Raw genomic sequence first — 19,110 nt, 5'->3', positions numbered from 1 at the left:
GGACGGGACTGGCGGCTTTTTGATGTGGCGGTGAAAATGAGTTCCCTTGGCTGCTTCTTGGAAGGTGCTTTTAATTTGTTAATGGTTCTCCCATCCGTCTTCTGGCTCCGTCACCCGTCAGCGAGTGCGTGTGCACGCGCGTGCGCGCTCTCTGTTGAGTGTGTGTGTACATATATCCCTAGATTGCAGCCAGGTTTTTTTTTCTGCTGGTGTAAATTAGTGTGACTTCTTCAACTCCGACGGTGGTATGTTGATTTACACCACCCGAAGACTTGGCTCAAAATATGTGCTGAGTGGGAAGGAAAGCAGATAGGATGGGAAGAATAGCAATGTTCTATTTTGGTAAGGGGGAAGAAATCTTTGCTTTCTTGGCGCTCCCGATTTCACACATTTTCCTGCTAGTTCTTCCCATGCCGTGAGTGCTAATTTGAGGCAGGATGAAGAGCCTGTTCGAGTCAACGGGGCTCTCCGCACTGCTCTTGGGCTCTGGGAGCAGTGTTTGTGATGTGGTCAGCCACGGGCTGAGAACCAGGCTCTGGGCAGCAGCGTGCAGAGCTCATGGTGCCTTCTGCCTGGGGAAAGAGGTTTAAAGGCCAGGTGTGCAGCAGGGCCCTGCTTTTCTAACAGCGCTGAGCACCTGCCCTCTGGAAAGTGGGCTCCTTTCTGTTGTGCTGAACTGGTTGGAAGCAGTGCCTTGCTGTGACCAGCTGGGGCTTTCCAGAAACAAGGTATGTCGGGGCAGATGCTGCCAAGGCAGCTGATACCGGAGCTGGGAGTCAGGTGGCACTTCTGCCCTCGGAAATTGGGAGTCTGCGGCCGTAAGGCCCCGGCTGGGATTTGTGTCGCTTGTGGGACGCGAGCCAGTCAGAGGAAATTACTGGGCCCCAAATCCAAAGCAGAACTGAGGTTGCTCTTCTTGGAAGCAGGTGGTTGGGACTGAGGTCACACAAGAGATGCTTTCAGCAACGCATGTGGTAGTGATAAAATTTTTGGGCTCAGTCCTGCTTCTGCTTTCTGTCAAGCTTGACATTGCAGAAGTCAGCAACAAATTACATTGGTGTAAATTTGGATTCTGGCCCCTGATGCTCGTATGTGCGAATTGAGCTAAAAAAGAACAAAGCTGCAAATATGTGAAACCAAAAAGAGCAGCAAACCTCATCAGTGACTGTTAAACATGCCGGTCCATATGCAACCTTTGGCTCGTGGAGCCTTCAGACTGCTGCCTGCGGGAAGCAGGGGGAGGTTGCCAGGAGCAGGCTCCCTCCAGCCTGCGGCACCCGGGGGTCTGCCAGGGCCACCGCCAGGAGCTGCTCCGGGGACAGGGGCACCTTTGGGCTGACCCGAGGTGCCCCTCTCCGTGCTAAAATTGTGGCACAGGCTCAGACAAACATTTCCCGTCCTCCGGTGTTAGGTTCAGAGGTAAGGTGTTGTGTGTCAGCTTGTGTGTCGACGCAGAGCCGGAGGTTGTGCTGCGGTGTGGAAATGTGTCCTTTCAGCCTGGGCGTGTGTGTGTGTGTGTGTGTGTGTGTGTGTGTGTTCCCACACGTGTACAAGGCGCACACACACGCCTAGGGAGCATTTCACAGTAACCACTTCTCTTCCAGCCCTCCTGCTGGAAGAAAGGGTATTTGGTGTCTACTGAGCAAGGCAAGGGATGGGAAGTGGGGTCAAACAGGATAAAATAGGATATTAAAAACACATAAACCATGCTGTGTTGCTAAACAGTAGCAGCATGATGCATATTCTCCAGATTAGCATTTCTGCTCAAGTTCACATCGGCTCCAAATCCTAATTACCGGCCAGATTTGCAAGCGAAGCCCTCTGCGGGCGGCTCCCCGGCCCTGACAGCAACACGGCCGTCCCGGGGCAGGACCGTGCTGTGCAGGGGCAGCCCCGTGAGGCCTGTGGGGCTGCGAGCACCACGTCCTGCTCTGCAGGCACCCCAGTGTGCTGCATCCTCGCAGGAGAGCAGCAACACATGCTGCCTGCAGACCTGGAGCAGTGGGAGACCTATAAAATGCTTCTTAACTCCTCCTCGAGGCAAGAGGCCCACGTGCGGCTTCACCCCTTGTTCTGTCCCGACTCACAGGGATCTACGGCTGGATTGTTTGACTCCTGCCTCTGACAGGAGATCCGTGCCAGAGACTGCACTCCCTTGCTTCGCTCTGTGATAAACTTAGCGGAAGCTCCTGTGCTTAGCACGGCATCTGCAGGGTAGGAGACTGCAGAAGAGCCCAGCCAACATCTCAGCGCGTCTGGTGCTCCTGGCTGAGATCAGAGGATGCTCCAGCCCTGTCCTGAAAGCCTGAGTGCTTTGAGGGAAAGAGAGGAAGGCGTGCAGCTTCAGTCTGGGAGCGTTAGTGCTCTATGCTGCGGGCAGAAAAAGGGTTGGAAATTGCCCTCAGATTGGGTGTCGCCTCTTCTCCCCTGTTTGTTCCCCCTCGTGGCACCACAGCCTGAAACAGAAGCGCAGCTACCCAGTTCTTGTCCGGCCTATTAGAATAATGGGAGGGAGGGGTGGATCTAGCATCCATCTGGTGGTTATTGATTATGGCCATCTGGTAAGACAGCAGCCTTTTCATATCATGTCAGATCATAAACTCTCCCGAAAAGCTGTCTCTGTGTGACGGGCTGCTTGTGCACTGGCGAGCAGGAGAGGGGCTGGGATGTAGCTCAGCGCCTGGGGCAGAGGCAGCACCCTGCCTGCTCCTGCACCGCTCGCACACAGTGCTCCCTGTGGAGCTCGGTGCAATATGTTGGTATGGGCGAGCCCCTCAGCCCATGTGCAGTCCTGCCAGCAGCTCAGCTCCTGCTGCCTGCCCTGGGGCTTGCCGTGGCCAGGGGCTGGTCCTGCCCAGAAAGCCTCTCCCCATTTTTCCCTGCTGAGGTTGTTTCAGCTGCTGAGCTGGTTATTTGCTGTGACTGCTGAACTGGTTATATCTTTCCTCCAGGACATAATTGTATTCCTGTCCCCTCTCCCTTGCAGACATTTCAGGCCAACGAGGATGCCACGGAGGTGGTTCTCAACAAGATCCACAGCCCAGTGCTCACGCGTTTTGTGCGCATCCGTCCCCAGACCTGGCACAACGGCATTGCCCTGAGGCTGGAGCTGTATGGGTGCCGCATCACCGGTGAGGATCCCATTTTCCCCTCAGCCATCCCCTCCATCCTTCCAGCAGCCTGTCCCGGGGTGCTCCCAACCCTCAGAGAGGCTGTCACGGCTGCTTGGGGCAGCAGCAGTGTCACTGCAAGTAGCACAGAGGCACCCGGCCCTCTGGTTGTGCTCTGGGGAACCAGGACCCAACCCCTGGAGGCAAGGGTAAAGTGCCTGGTGCTGGTTTAGCACCCTGAGTTTAAACCTGCAGGGAAAACCTTGAGTATTCCCCTCCTCTGCCCTAGCTGCTCATGCCCTCTCCTTCCTTGCAGATTCACCCTGCTCCAACCTGCTGGGGATGCTCTCTGGCCTCATCCCTGACTCGCAGATCTCGGCCTCCTCCATCAGAGGCTACGACTGGTCCCCCAGCATGGCCCGCCTGGTGAGCAGCCGCTCGGGCTGGTTTCCACGTGTCCCCCAAGCCCAGCCAGGGGAGGAGTGGCTGCAGGTGGACCTGGGTGTCCCAAAGAACGTCAAGGGCGTCATTATCCAGGGGGCTCGCGGCGGGGACAGCGTGACCACCACCGAGTCCCGCTCCTTTGTGAAGAAGTTTAAGGTAGCCTACAGCATGAACGGAAAGGACTGGGACTTCATCCAGGACCCCAAAACAATGCAAGCCAAGGTAGGCACTGCTTGGAGCAGCTGAAAAATGAGATATGTTTCTGACTATCTTCAGCCTGATGGTGACTTGGGAAATCAGCTTCTACTCCCTGCACAGTGATCAAGTGACCAGGTTGCATCCCCTGGTCCTGCTCCTAAGCTGCACTAGAGCGTGTAGGTTCCACCTTGCACCAGGGTTGGGAATTCTCTTTCACTTTTTGCTGCAGACCAGGCATGGGGTGTGGACATTACCTTCTGCTCTTGCCAGCCCCTGCAGGTTGGAGCCCACAAGATGGTGTGACAAATTTTGTTTGCCACAAACTAACGGCATATTTTAAGGGGAAAGGTGTTACTGTCTTTTCTTGTATCTCTGGAACAGGAGGATGAATCACAATTTCTCTTTGGGAAATTTGCTATATATGAAGTCCCTTTTACCACACCAATGTGACCCTGAAATTTCCTATATTTCTCCCAGATCATGGGCAACTCCAACAATATGTCTGCTTAGTACTGTGGGGGTGGCAGAGGGCTTGAGGAATAAATGATTTCTCTGCTACTGCCTGCTTTGTTTTTATGCAAACTCATCTGCTTCTGAAAAATTGGGTATGTTTTAATTTTTCCTGATCCTAAAAATGAGTCTTAGAAGGCCTGATGCTATCTATAGCCCTGTGTTTATTCCCCACAGACTTCAGTTCATGCACGCAAGCTGAAAAGTGGCTGTACTTAGACTGCGAGGAAAACTGAGTGTTTGCACTAGCCTAGAACATGCAGTAGCTTCTTTATTTGCCAAAGGACAAATCTGATTTTATTTATACATGAAGTTAGTGGATGTTCCACAAGCTTTCCCAATGTGGCTTGGATCAGAATCTGACCCCTGGATATAAAACAGAGGCCAAGAGAGATTGTGCAAGTTTCTTAGAAACAGCCTCTCTGGTCCCCTTGAACCAAGGAGGAACAGCCCACTTGCTGCTCAGCTGGACGCAATGGCCTGGAGTCAGACAGCTAAACTCTTTCAGACTGCGTCTGCATCCTGCTAGAGCCAGACTATCAAGGCTGGTGGAAAGCAAGTGGGATGTGTGCATCATGTGTTTTTTTTCTCTCTCTCTGCAGCTTTTCGAAGGCAACATCCACTACGATATCCCTGAAGTCCGGAGGTTTGACCCCGTTCCTGCCCAGTATGTCCGAGTGCACCCAGAGAGGTGGTCCCCAGCAGGAATAGGAATGCGCCTGGAGGTGCTGGGATGCGACTGGACAGGTAGGACACCTGCTCCTCTGCCCACCAGCTCTATCGGGGCAGCATCAGGGGCTACAGCAGCAAGGCATGAGAGTAAGGTTATTTCTCTCCCTGCTGTCCCACCTTCAGGCCATGCTGTGGCAGGGTGACTCCAGCCATGACCGCAGGACTTGCAGAGTGGCTTGAGCCCATTTTTTTTCCTCCATCTTAAAAACAACTCGGGTCTGGGGCTGGTCTTGACTCCAGACATAGTGCAATGTTTGGATCCAAAGAGCCATGTGTGAGATTTGCCCTCACCTCCCTTCTACCCCTTTCAGGTCTTTTATCTGGGTGTTGTATAGGCTTTCCCACACTCAGTGTTAGATAATGTTTGGGCTTTCCAACCCAAATGAATAAGACAAAGAAGTAGGAAGATGAGCAGAGAGACAGAAGGGGTTCAGTGACTACTACAGGTATCTCAAGCTGCCACAACAAGGCTTTGTCATGAAAACAACTGCCCCTCTAATGGAATCCCACGTGGAAATCCTATTGCAAGACAGGGTGGGGATTTAACTCTACAACATGCCTAAGAAGAAGGATATTTGCTCACTTTTGCCCACCTGTTTTTCACAAGTGAAACGTCTTGCAGATGCCATTATTTTTAAAGCAGAGGTGAAAACTGTCTAACACTCACTGGAATAAATAGATGCTGTGCTTCTGACCCTTCTGAGGCTCAGTGATGATTGATTGCTCCATAGTTTCATCCCCAAAAGCCAAAAATGCACCCAACAGTTCATTGTGTCTGATGCTTTTCAGTGCCAGGGGCTAGTGGTCCTTTCTTTTTCTTTTTCTAAGTGTTTTAATAATCTGCTTAAATCTAAATCTGGTGTCCAGATGTCAGTGATAAAGAGGTATGATTTCCATTTTATAAACACATCTGTAGAAGGCATTTTCTTATAAGAATTCCTGTTCTCAGAAGCTTAAAATATACAGAGCTTTTTTTTCCAACCTGTTGTGTAGTCTTTACTACCCTTTCCTCCTGTGAGGTTCTGTGAGATGCATTGCAAACATTAACAGCAAATCACAGAACACACGTACACACAATTAATAATGATAATTTGTCACCTTTGAAATCAATGGCAAATTTCCCCCTGGACTGGGAAACCATTATAGGCAATCTAAACTTTAAATCAAGATAAAATCTTGTTTTAAACCTTACAGTATCATCTTTGGGAAGGCAAGCACCGTGGTTTCCATGCAAGCAACAGGAGCTGAGCTTTGCACAGAAGTGCTCAGGCAGCCCCCTCGCTGCTGCTTCCTGCAGCGCCCAGGCATCTCCCTGGCCCATTGCTGACCAGCGCATCAGAGCACTGCAGCCCTGCTGCAAAGGGAGGCAGTTGCACAAGACCTCCGACCATGTCCATGTCAGCCCCTCAGGAGCACTCCCCTGGATTAAAAAAAAAAAAAAAAAAAAAAAAAGGGATTTGGCTTCAATTTTTTGTCTTATTTTTAGTCCAAATTTTCTTTTATGGCTGTGTCCACATTCAGTTTCAATATCAGCAGCAACAGACGATGTTTTTTCCAGGCAGGGTGCTTTATGGTCATTTCCCAGTGTGACTCTCTAATCATTTGCACGTTGTAATGTTTAAAACTCAACTGCCAAGCCATAAATATTCTTAGCTTTATTGATCTACAGGCATTCAGCTTTGTAATCAGAGCAGAGCTTGTAATCTTGTGGATTCACCATGTTATAAAGAACATTTAGATCCCTGATGAAACCTGGGGAGCAGAGATAGCCATGGTTTTATCTGCATGCTAAATGCAGGCTGGCTGCATGCAGCAGCTCCTGACACAGCCAAGATGTACAGCCTTCCTTCGCTGGGAGGACCCAGGCATGTTGCACAACTGGCTGTGAAGACTCAGGCAATTGTACTTGCTTGGAAACAAGATTAAGAGATGGATTAAAACAAGCTGATTTAAAATATTTTCAAGTGAGGGACAAAGCCGATGTATACCCTGCCCAGCTATTTTCGTTTCCTATCAGCAACAAGCATCTTAATTACTGAGTCAACCAGGTAACTTGGCAGCAACGGGGCTCACAAACTAGTTGGCTAGTAGCTCAAACATTGTGAAGCAATTGGCTTCTTTCAAAGACCTGCCAAATTTTTTCCTCTGAAGAGTGGAGATTGATGAATGTTCACTTGCAGCTGGCTTTCTCTCCTTTGAAGTTCCAAACATCTGGTTTCAATTGTTCAGTGACTTTGCATTTTGATCATCCATTACCACCAGTTGCATAGACGCTTGCTGGGCCAGGGAGAGAGAAAGCAAGCAAGAGAGACCTCTGTTTTTCACTTTCCATTTCACACATCACGTTGTCCTCCCTGCTATTTTCATTATCTCGTGTAACCATCTTGTTGCAGCTCTGCCATGGTAACTGATTTTTCAAGATATATTTCTGCTGCTTGTCCAGGGCAATACAACACTGCTGATTTACATCCTCTCAGCATCTGTGTCCCGTATGGGACTTGGCTTTCAAGGTCCTTCCACATTGTCACATTTCAGCTATAAATCTCAATATACAAGAGCAACAACCTAAAAAATGTACCGGCTTTAAATAACATGCAGCTTTTGATATGTTGCCTTCACCTGCTTCTTCCCTACCCCCTTCTTTTTTATGACATTTTTCTGTGCCTGGCTGCTTGCAATTTGCTTCTTGGTTGTGTTTGGAGTTTTATGGGGCTGTAACAAATTTGAACTTACAAATTAAAAGACTTTGAGGTTGTTTGGCATTTTACTCTGAACAAAAGACAGCCATTGGAAAAAAAAAAAAAAAAAAGTGGAAAAAAAATGAGTTTATGTGCAACATGTTTAATAACAGGAAAATAAAAGGGGAGAAAGGAGCCTATGGAAAATATTCAGCGTATTTAGCCATTTCCTCCTGCTTCTGGCTTTATTAAATGATATCCTGAAGGGTGCCGACAAAGAAACACAATCACACATAACTGAGCAAAGCCGACTCTTTTTCAAAGTGGAAAGAATAAAGCCTGCTGTACTCCAGTTAACGCACCCGTAAAAGGAAAGACTGCTGGAACCTAATGTCGTTTACTGTTGATCTTAATATCCTTCTCTTTCTTGCTTAAATTTCCCCTGACACCTACTTTGAGGTTGTTTCACACGGGCCATGTTGGAGAGAGGGAAATTGGACAGAGATGCTTTAAAAGCGTAGTCAGAAGCCCGGAGTGTGAAACCAGATGCTTTCTGCAGTGAGCCAGAGCGCGCTAGGGGATTCTCTGGGTCCATTTGTGGTTACGTCATTTGTGGGTTTGAGTGACTTGTTTTATAAATTGGCACAATTGGTGGGAATGTTGTGTGTGTTTTTTTCATGTGTCATATGCCTTTATGAAAGGAAAAGATGTTCCGCCTGTGATCTCTGTTATCCAATAATGACAGCCAAAAGGATTGCCAACACCCATGTAGATTAAAAAATGTAGAAAAAAAAGTAGCATGTATGTCTAGAGGAGAGCCTTGTCCAATGGGGACTCTAAATCAAAGGAACTGCCATATGGAAACAGCCAGTTCACACCAAGTTCAAACCATGCTAGAAATTGTAGCATGTGGAAATTTCATGGTACTCTTGTCCTATCTCTTCCTGACATTATAAGAACATGAGAAAAAAAATTGCTTTATTTCCTCCTATCTGTTTTTGTTTGTTTGTTTTGTTTAGTGTCTATTCCAAACAGCATCTCTGCTCCATTTTTTGCAGACGTGAAGCCCACTGCAGAGACACTTGTGCCCACTTTGAAGAGTGAAGAGACCACCACCCCGTACCCAACTGATGAGGAGGCAACTGAGTGTGGTGATAGCTGTGGAGAAGAGGAGGGTATGTATCAGAGCAGCACATCTTTATATCAATAAATGATGGGTTAAGAGCTAAGCAAACACTGTTATCTTCCCATTTGCTCCTATACATGGGGCTGATTCCTGGAAAGCTTTGAGTAATGTTATTAGCAATAGGTTGAGATCAAAAAAAAAAAAAAAAAAAAAAAAACAGCCAAGATCTGATAAGTTATATCAAGGAAGGATGCAAGAGCAAGAGAGATAGGAGCTAATTCAGTCCCTAGGGTATGAGATTTGAAGAGCTGCTCTCCCAGCTTCCTTACGTGACCCGAAGTAGCTCACTTAGGGCCCTGTTTAGAGCCACGTCTATACTAGATCCCTTTGGTTGCAAGTCATAAATTCAGAAAGTGATTCAAGGGAGAGGTTCAGACTGCCTATTATGCAGGGCTCCTTTTACAGAGGTCACAACTGTGGGAGTAAATCACACCACACAGAGAAGGCAGGTGTCCTGAAGACAACCTGTCCTATGAGGATCACCTTGCCTAATGCCAGCTGCTTAAAAATTAGGAGGACGGCCTGAGCTCCTTGTGCAGGCAGCAAAGAGAGAGAAGTACAAACTGCGAGCAGGAGTTTGCCCCTCCCAGTCTTAGATGGCTGTCAGATAATTCGGTATCTGTGGCACTTGCCTGCCTCTTCTGACTGTAGAAGAGGCTGAATGTTAGTTTAGACCATACGCTATGCTTCAAAAGAGCTGATGCAGCAGGGACACTAATCCTCTGTGCCTCGGATACCTTCTTGTAAAAACAGACATCATATTCTTCTGCTCCTTGCAAGGGTAGTGTGACCATCTAAGCTGGGAAATGTCCAGATTAAGAGGAGAGGGCATGGGAGAGCTGTGCAGGGTTAGATGTAGAGTGCCGTGCACAGGAGATGCACACCCCTGGACACAACAGCAGCATGTGCCCCAGCAACGGGACTTGGACAGTTACACAGGGACTCCAAGGAAAAATCTCATGCGGAAATGTCCTTTGAGATAGCTTCTAGGACATCTGTCACTGCAGCTTCCAGTCCCAGAGAAAAAAATAATAATAATGGGTTTTAAAATGTATAAATGAAAAAAGATTAATTAATTGGCCTTTTCATACCTCCTAGCGGGATTCTGCTGTAGTTCAGTTCTGGAAATGCAAGTTGCAGAAGTAGCTCAGAGGGCCTGCTTCTCATTTCTTTGCCTCGATGATGAGCCTGTGCAACCCTGCTACCAGTGAGGCACTTGGGAAGCTGCCGAGAGGAAATTTAGGCCAGTAATAGTCTATGCAGCAACACAGTTCCTGAACGTGATCCAGTGCAAGAGTGAGCAGAGTATGCTGTGGAGCATGGAACCAGCCTCCATGTCAGCTTCCCTCAGATTTAGCAACAATTTTCTTTCTCATACTCCATAAACAATGAGCGTGTTTCTCTGGACAATCAGATTTATGACAGCCAAACAGAAACAATGCTGCTCTCCAGGGTATGAGATTACATTGAAATAAAAGGATCCATGATCTGCATTGTTTTATTTCAAACTGGGAGCATGTCAAGAAAGCCCCTCGCAGCAAAGTTCCCTAATGCCTATTGCTCGAGTCACTCACCTCCTTCTGGCTATCGCTCGCTTTGCGAGCACTGTGATTTAAAACTTCCTCTTTACCCAGGAAAAACCCTGTCTATAATTGGTCTCTGACGTGCGTGTCCGCTGAGTGCTTGGGATGATCTCAGACCATCTCTCCAGCCTCCGTGCCTTATGGCTGCTTCCCCTGCTGAAGGAGCCAGCAGCTGCCTCGCTGCTACATGCAGCCCCTGGCATGTGCCCTCCTGCCCACGAACTTGTCTCTGCAGGAAGGCTCTCCAGAGCTTTTAAAGCTCTTGACACAGAGGGATTAGCTCTGCTCCTGTTTCACAGATAAAAAGTTAAATGACGCGCCCAAAGACCATGTGGTGAGTCCATAGCAGAGCTAGAAATAGAGGCTGTCTCCTTTCACTCAGAATCCAAAAGCCTGAGCTCATAGTGGCCCCACATTTCCCCTGGTAGCATTTCCACGACAAGGTAGGAAGCAGTGAGTGACAGCTCACCACGTTGACAGACAGCTCCCGTCTGGTGCAAGTGGCTAGATCTGTCACTCAGGAGCTGGGTTTTTGGAGCACTTGAGATTCTCCTTTTGGAGCCAGAGCGGGAACTGATGAGTACAGGGGCACTCAGGAAGTACTCTTCCCTGACATTTAAGAAGGCATTTAATATTTGACCACTCTAGGGGATGAAGAGAAGGTGCTGATTAGAGTCTGGAAGCATTTGGTACTTGCTGTTATATTTGCTTAGTTTGGTGGATTAGCCGCGGGATGTGGTGTGAGCATTTTGATGATGCAGAACTTAAGGCTGATCCCTGGAGCTGACGAAATGTGAGATAGGTTAAAAGCATCAGTGTGAGTGAGATTTCATGCTTTCTTCAGTATTTATGGCTTGCTAGCTATTTTAGTTTGGGGCTGTTGTTTAAATAGCAACCCTTTGTGGGTAGGTCATTTTTTTTTAATTCAAGTTTATTTCGCTTCTATTTCTCTTTGTAAGATTTCCATCTCCCTGCAAACTTCAATTGCAACTTTGATCTCCCTGAAGACCTATGTGGTTGGTCACACGACTTGGCAACGGGGTACACGTGGTCTTTTCAGCCTACGAGCACCTGGATTGGCAACTCTGAACCAAGTCCCGAGACCGTGCCTGGTAAGATGATTAATACCATACCAACGTAGGGAAGAGGGAGCTGATGGGCCTTTCTCCATGTGAACAGTATGGCTGATTATTGCACAGCTATTAAGAGTTGTGAAGGCTGTGCAGAGCTGAATGTTTTCTTTTGTGGAAGCTTTCAGATGCTTTGTTTTATGGGTTCATGACTTATTTATAGGACTGTGACTGCTGGCACTGCGCTGTACTAACTATCCTCTTGAGATAGTCTTGAAGCAGACACTGGGCTTTGAATCCCCTGTGACTGTGTAGGCTAGTCCGTGCTTTGTTCCATGTCCTGATCCAAATGTTCTCCATAGGACCCAAAGTTGTTTTTTTTTCCCCAGAATGCATTTCTTCTTTTGTTAGAGGTGCATTTCTTCCTCCCATATGTTGCTCAGATTGCATATAGACTTCAGCTATTCTGCTCTCGGGGCTTGCATAGGCTCCCCTAAGTGAAGGATGATGTAAGCCCTAAGAATGAAGAAATATGCCAGCTTCTTGCTGTTTGACTTTTGCTCTTTTTCTCTTCTGTGCTTTGAAAGCAGAAGATTTGCATGTGTGTGGCAGAACCTAATTTATGGAGGACCTCACTGAGATGTGCTGGCATGGAAAGGGGCCTGCCTCTGGCAGTGTGGTTGATAGATCAAGCTCTTCAGCTTCTCATCTCGGAGCTCGCTCTGGGACTAGTGCTCTTTCCTTACCCTCCTTGACTTGGTGGCATGGGTGGCATGAAGGACAGTTGCTGGTTTCCGTATGTTAGTAGCCTGTGTCACTGTACCATCTCTTCTCTGCACTTGTGTTCAGTGCCTTGGCAGCCCGAGGCTCTCCCCAGGAGAGCTGGCTGATCCTACCTGCCTCGGCTCAGCCCTGCGCCCGGTGACTCTGGCGTCAGCCCTCCGCGTGCCCAGGGAGCGGTGTGTGCCACGGGCTCCCCCCTGCTCTCCCCGCCCACCCCAGGAAGGTTGGGTCTCGAGATGCAAACATTCAGGCGAACCTGTTAGCCACCTGGCAGAGGCACTGGCCAGATTGGCAGTGCCGCCAGCCAGTTGGAAAGCCGTGCAGCCAACACCTGGTAGGCAGTGCTAAAGAGGAAAATATGTATTCCAGAAACATATGGGAAGAGGAGAATCTGCTACATCTCCACACACAAATCACCCCCACACAAATGCACACATCATTTTTCTCTTTGGCTCCTGAGGTGCCCAGCATTTTTCTAAGAGACACAGTCATGCCCTAAGTGCAGCCTATACGGACATCTGACAAATTCTTTGGCGTGACATAGGGTCACAGTGTCTGCTGTGGAGAAAAACATTTTCATATTTCAAGTGTTTATCTCTTCAGCATTTGAGTGCTTTAGAAGATTAATATCTGGAGATCAGTGGAGCCTCAGGCAACAGGAGAGAACACTTACAGCCAGCCCCAGACTTAATAACCCTCCCCATCTCATTCGCTGTAATAATGTTTAATTAATATAAGCCTCCTGCAAGTAGGATAAAAATTACTTATTTTTATAACTCAGACTCAATTTTTCATTTCATTTCCTCTCCCCCGAGTCTCCCTACAATTAGTTGGCCATAGTTTCTTAGAAGACTGTGTGTGTATGTGCATGCACAGCCCGGGAGAGCCTGATGCTTCCTCAGACATCTCAGCACACGGTTCTGTTTTTCACCCTTCTTCTACCCTTTCTTCTCTTTCTTAGTTAGGAATCGCCAGGCCTCATTGCTGCAGCCAGGAGGACTTTGTCCTGCTGAGTTCAGTGATCCAGCTGGGGGCCGTGTCCTGCAGCAGGAAGCTCCGATGGGCACGTGCCCGGGAAGTCACGGTCCATACAGGCAGAGGAAGGGGAGGAGGTGGCAGCTCCAGGGAGCTGAGGTGATTTGTCTGTGGCCACTGAGAAGACAGCACCAGAGCAGGAACAAAAGAGTTTCCGAGCCCCCAGTGGGTCACCTCAGCTGGTGGGGAGGTTTCCAGCTGCTCACGGCAACCCAGAGCCAGGCTCTGAAGCAGCAGAGGCGTCCCTTGCTCTGGTCACATCCTGAGCAGCCGTGGCTGTGACAGCAGCCGCAGGCTGAGGGGTGGGTGTTGGCACTGCCAGAGACACCGGCTGGGTGGGTGAGGCATGCAGCCCTGCTTCTGCCCTGCCCACACAACGCAGGGCCGCAGAGGGGCTTGGGTCCTGCTCAGAGAAGTTAAGAGGACGAGACACGAAGGGAAACAACTATTTGCTTTTTTCTTCCCTGCACAGCTTTTTAAAAAAACCTTCGAGAAACATGAAAAAAAGGCAGCTCTAGCCCCTCGGCAGGGACAGAATCGAAGCATTGTTTGGTTCACACTCCCTCATTCTTCTCCTGGCTTTCCCTCACGCTCCCTCCAGCACTTTGTTTCTACTTACAAAATTCATCCGCAGACTCCAGGGAGCAAGGAATGAAAAGCCCTTGTTCAGGGTGGTCTTTTCTTGTGAATTCCCCACCCCAGGGTGAGCAGTTGGGTGAAGGAGAGCAGCTGTGCTTGGTTTAGAGGCAGGGCAGAAGCTAACAGGAACTCAGAGCCGCTGGAGCCCAATTTGCTTTCATTTAAAGGTGCTGGCCCTGGCTGCAGCCCGCGGCTGCTCCACAGTAGCAAGGAAATGTGCTGTGCCTTTAAGAGCCATGTGGGATGTGTTTCTGTTTCTTCTGAAAACGGCAAAACAAAAATTAAAATTAAATGGAAAAAATAATAATGAAAGGAGGAGCCCTGGCTCAGTCTGCATGAGAGAGAGGGGGAAGGAAATGACCATGTTGAAATATCCTCTGTGAGGCGCTTGATTAGAAAAATCTGCTGAGAGACAGGCCTGAATTCCTCAGATATCTCCTGATTTCATTTTATGTGCTGCATGCAATTCCTCCTTGTCTTTGGCGCAGAGAACTTCTTCTCGAGACTGACAAGACACCCACTGCTCTCGTTCCACTATTTTTATTTCCAAGATACTCTTTCAGGCAGCTCTGCATTTCTTTTTTTAGCCCTGTGTTCCTTGGGCTCTTCGCACCGTGGATTAGCTCCACGTCTTCTCGTGCAGGCTCCTATTACATGTCTGGGGACCCCGTTGGTGAACGTGGACCCAAAGTGCCCAACTCAGCAGAAACCTAGCGTGGTTCCAGCTGTAACCCTGCCCTTTGCAAGCCTGAAAAATACTCTTGCTCCCTTTCCTATGCCCCCATGAGAGATTGCCAGGATTTTTCCCTCTGCGGATTTTCAGATGCTTCCCATCTGTAAAAGGATTCCCGAGAGCTGCACCTAGCAAGCCTCAGGGAGCAAGAAGTTCAGGTTTCAATGAAGGTTCCTGTCTCCTGCTGCACGCAATGGCAATATGCCATTGGTGTCACGACAGAGGTCTTAAGGACCTGAAAATAAATCTGGGTTGGTAAGTTCGGCACCTTAACTCTTCACGGTCTTTGAGTTTCACCACAAGGCTTGGTCCTGAAGGCTGTACAGATTGTCAGTCACATCCCTAGCTGGCAGGTGCAGTTGCATTTCTCTCGGTGCTACACTAATAAGCTACTACTGAAAAGCTGGATTAGGTGTGTTTTGCTCCTTTTTTCCCCTCTCCTTTTCTTGCAGTCATTTTGTAAATACCTCGTGATCCTAGAAAAGCACCATGGCATCTGCACCTCTAGCACACGCTGCTTCACATCTGACCAGAGCCCTGTGAACCCCGTGTTGTTCAGGCCCTGGAGGCTGTGTGTGAGAGCAGAAGAAACAATTTTAACCTTGTAGCTCTCCCGACATGTAGGTCCCGGGATGGGCTGCAAAAACCCACTGAGAGCGTCTGTTGTGGGCCGTGGCCTTGTTGCCTTTGAGGGCGAGGAATGCTGCTCATTCGGGTTGCAGGCACTGCAAGGAAAGGTTTATTTGTTTCAAAGCGTTTCCAGCAGAGGAATGTTTGCAGAGCTCTGAAGTTTTGTAAGAGCTTATTTTATAAGGAAAACAAATGCTGAGCTGTTTTTAAGCTGACGGTGACCCTTTACCGTTCCTGTGTTTTTCCCATGGGATCTTTCAGAGGGGAGGTTTTATATTTTTCCTGCAATCTATGAGAACTTCTGCCTGAAGGCCTTGATCCTACTCTGCCCAAACCAGCAGAAAGGTTCTTGTGGTGGTAACGGAGTGGGACTGGACTGGACTGGGTCTGCACTTACTGTCATGGGGTCTACTCTCACGGCTTGTGCCCTGGGGACACACTTTGAACTCTTGGGTTAATCTTGTCCCCTTTGAAGCAGGAGGGAGTTTTACATCATGGGGTGGTGTGAAGGTCAAGCACTTCTGTGCCGTGAGCGAGCAGCTGCATGCTGTGGGAAGGAGACCACATACCTGTTCCTGTTTCTCCCTGCTCGCCTCATGTGGGGTGCAGACTGCATATCAGCAAAGCTATTCAAGGCTCTCCTTCCTCTGGTTTGCAGAGTGAGGACAGCAAACCCTAAAAAGTCATTTTTGCCTTGGCTTTCCCTGTGGCGTGATGGAGCTGGGATGCCCTGGCCTCAAGTCATGGGAGGTTTGATGAGCAGTGGCCGGGCTCTGCCAGTCCCCTGGGCTCAGGCTAGGGCCAAGCTGAGGCCAGGCTTTGGCGCTCTCATGCCCATTCATGAGAAAAGGGGCATGGCTGCCGTCTGTCCCTGTGCTGAAGAAACCATTCCTCTTGAGCTTACCCATTTATTCTTCGCTCACCTTTCTGAGTCCTTAGTCATTTTTTGGACCCAAAAGCCCATGACACGTGCTGGCTATGAAACCAAGCTGGAATACTCTGTGAAAAGCAAGAAGCAGTCTCTCAAACCTTAGTGTGTACATCTCTCTGGAGCTTCACAGCCATGCCTTAGCAGCCCGTGAGTCACAGAGCCTGACTCGGAAAAGCATGCGTGAGCGAGCAAGCAGAAAAGCAGGCGAGCAAGCTGTGCTGCACGGCGTACGCGGTGGAAGCGCTCGCTCAGTGGGTTAATGCCTTTAATTGTGCATGCACAAAAGCCGGGCGCAGGTGGGTTCGCGCGCACCCTTTCATGTAGCAGCACGCACGGTGCCTGCCGGGCTGGAGGTGGACGCCGCGTGGCGGTGAGCGGCTCACTTAGCATAAATGTCAGGCTCTAATTGGCATTTGGTTCGTCAGGGACACTGTGCCCTCCCTGCACTCTCCGAGGGAGGTCGTAGGACTCGCAATTGTGCCGCGCTGTAGAGGACACGAGGCTTAATTAAGAGAGAGGATGTAATGGCCTATCCATTAGAAAGGCTCCGACGTGTAGGTTGAGGGCTTGGTTCTGGGCAGGTGTGGGGTTTTATGCCTTTCCCTGAACTGATTTAGAGACTGAAATGGCAAGGACTTGGCAGGCTAATTAACACATAATCAAAATTGAGGGGATTTTCCTGCAGACGCACTGATCTAGTTAATATAAATATTAGTTTTACGGAGGATTGATTTCCCTCCGTAAATGAAAGTCTGTCATTGAGGAGAGGCCTGTCACTGCAATTACAGTGGCAGCCTTTTGAGGTGAATTTGCATGATTTGCCAAAAAAAATAAAAATATAATAAGTACCCAGTTTCAATCTGCATATTCATGTGGCTGTCATCCCCTGCTACCAGAGCACCCTGCAGCCACGGGGGGGGATCTGAGCTCTTCTGTTCCCCCAGGATGGGTGAGGGCTGCTGCGGCCTCCAGCTCCCAGGGACAGCAGGATCAGGCCCCACCGGGATGTCCCCCTGGTCCAAGGTGGCATTTGTGGCTGTGCAGGGAGCGGGCAGGGCCTGGAGCAAAGATGTAACACGGGGATTTGGCAGACAGGAGGTGGCTGCCAGTGGGCTGCGATGCTGTTACTAAAACACGCCCTAAAACAAGCTCTGCAATAAAGAAGAGTGCGGTGACCTTTGGAGGGATGTAAGTGAAGGCAATTCAGCGTGGGGCATCCATAGGAGCAGCAGCTGTAAGTCAGCAATATCCAGTGAGGGGGAAATGCTAGGGGAACCTGCAGCCTGGGTAATTGCTTGTGTACATCCTGCCCAACACGTTTTGCTGGAAAACCTCCAGATGTGCTGCCGAGACTGATGAGGGAGAGCGTGTTTCTCGGGAGAGGGGCTGAGATGTGCAGGACCTAAGCACACAGGCAGGCTGACCTTGGGGAGGGAGCAGCTGCCGTGCTCGTGGCTGCAGCCTGACCTGAAGTGCAAGGCTTCATCCCCCGCTGCCCCTAATGGCCTCTCAGATGGCTTGCTAGCAGGAGGGGACGGGCACGCCAAGAGGAAACCGCGTTGGCCAGATGGTTTATTTGCAGGGCCCGGCTGGTGATTTATCTGGGACGCTCTGCCATGCACGTACAAGTGCCTCCACCATCGGCTGGCTGGGGACGGTTGCACGTTCACGCTCCTCTGCCTCCTCTACGTCCAGATGAACCCATAAATCTTCCATGAGATTTTCGCAGTAGCCTCAGTTGCAGAAGCAGCAGTAGGTTAAAATGCCTGAGCAGGTTTGCCCTGCCTTCCTCCCAGCCGCATTGTGAGCTGCCAGTGCCACCTGGGTGGGGGCTGCGACGGCCGCGTGAGCTGGAGCACAGGCTGCGCAGCAAAGTTCTGGGAAAGAGATGAAAATGCATTTCTGATCCTGGAAGAATTGATCAGCTAATCATTGCAAGACTCCCTTCAAGCGTTTTAGCAGGGGAAATCAGCCTTTCAGGTGCTTTCTGTGCCAAAGCCTTCCATTTACTGTATCAAACAGCAACTGCTGGAACCTCCAGGCTCCCACGTGCGGTTCCAACAATCAGCTCCACAGAGCCCTGGTTCAGTCAGTCTCAGCAAATTCGTGGGGCTCTTCAGAGGGTCCAACCAGCCATTAGAGCGATCCAGCCATTTCATCTTCAAATGACACAGAAAGTCGTGTCTGCTTCTGCCCAGTTGTCTCCTCCAGAGGCTGTTATCAGGAGCAGGAGAGTGTGGTAACAAACGCAAGTTCAGTTTCATCCCTGGCAGGAGAGATGTGACTGAGGGACAGGCAGGCTCTCGTGCTAAAGCTCTTCTGCTGGCCAGGGTGGTGTGAGGCCAGGCCAAGGCAGTGACACAGGTACTGATCACGAGGGGTTTCCAGCTGCACAGTTAACACAGTCCCCTGTGACCAGCTTTGGGTGCATCCAAGGATGGCTCACGTCCCCCTGCACAATCAGGCTGCCTAGATCCTGGCACCACAAAAGTCAGTCGTGAACACGGAGGATCTGGATTTGATCATTGTTGAGCCTGGCTGGTGCTTTTAGTAAGGACTTGCCTGTGAGACCCTTTCAGCTGTGAGATAATTGTGTAATCGTAGTTTGATTTGCTCTTCCACCTTGCTTGTTGCTGCTTTTTTCTTGTTGTTGTTGCTTTTTTCTTTGAAGAGGCTTGTAGTGAATTACAGAAAGAGGATTTTAATTCAGGAGACCTTGATGACTTATTATGCCTTATCGCTGCTCAGGCATGGAGTACAGCTCGTTCTTTTTTTTTTCTTCCTCCACTTGTTTATCTCCCACATCTCCTCCTGCACCACCAGCACTCCGAGGTAAATCACAAGAACA

The 19,110-nt window shown here is 49.4% G+C and overlaps 1 protein-coding gene across 5 annotated transcripts in view; it reads left to right on the top strand.

Annotated features, from left to right (window-relative positions):
- Window positions 1-19,110, top strand: part of NRP2 (neuropilin 2) — an 84,238-nt gene that overhangs the window by 40,393 nt on the left and 24,735 nt on the right. For all 5 annotated transcript variants that reach the window (XM_084289260.1, XM_084289259.1, XM_084289261.1 and 2 more), the window contains exons 8-12: window positions 2,987-3,131; window positions 3,427-3,776; window positions 4,865-5,009; window positions 8,731-8,847; window positions 11,401-11,553. In XM_084289260.1, coding sequence (XP_084145386.1) covers window positions 2,987-3,131; window positions 3,427-3,776; window positions 4,865-5,009; window positions 8,731-8,847; window positions 11,401-11,553 — 910 coding nt within the window. The remainder of the gene's footprint in view (window positions 1-2,986; window positions 3,132-3,426; window positions 3,777-4,864; window positions 5,010-8,730; window positions 8,848-11,400; window positions 11,554-19,110) is intronic.

This window comes from Netta rufina (assembly GCF_964035555.1).
Source record: "Netta rufina genome assembly, chromosome: 6".
In the NCBI taxonomy this organism is placed as follows: domain Eukaryota; kingdom Metazoa; phylum Chordata; class Aves; order Anseriformes; family Anatidae; genus Netta; species Netta rufina.
The sequence above is the reverse complement of the archived record's forward strand: the minus strand, read 5'-3'. Positions and strand labels throughout refer to the sequence as shown.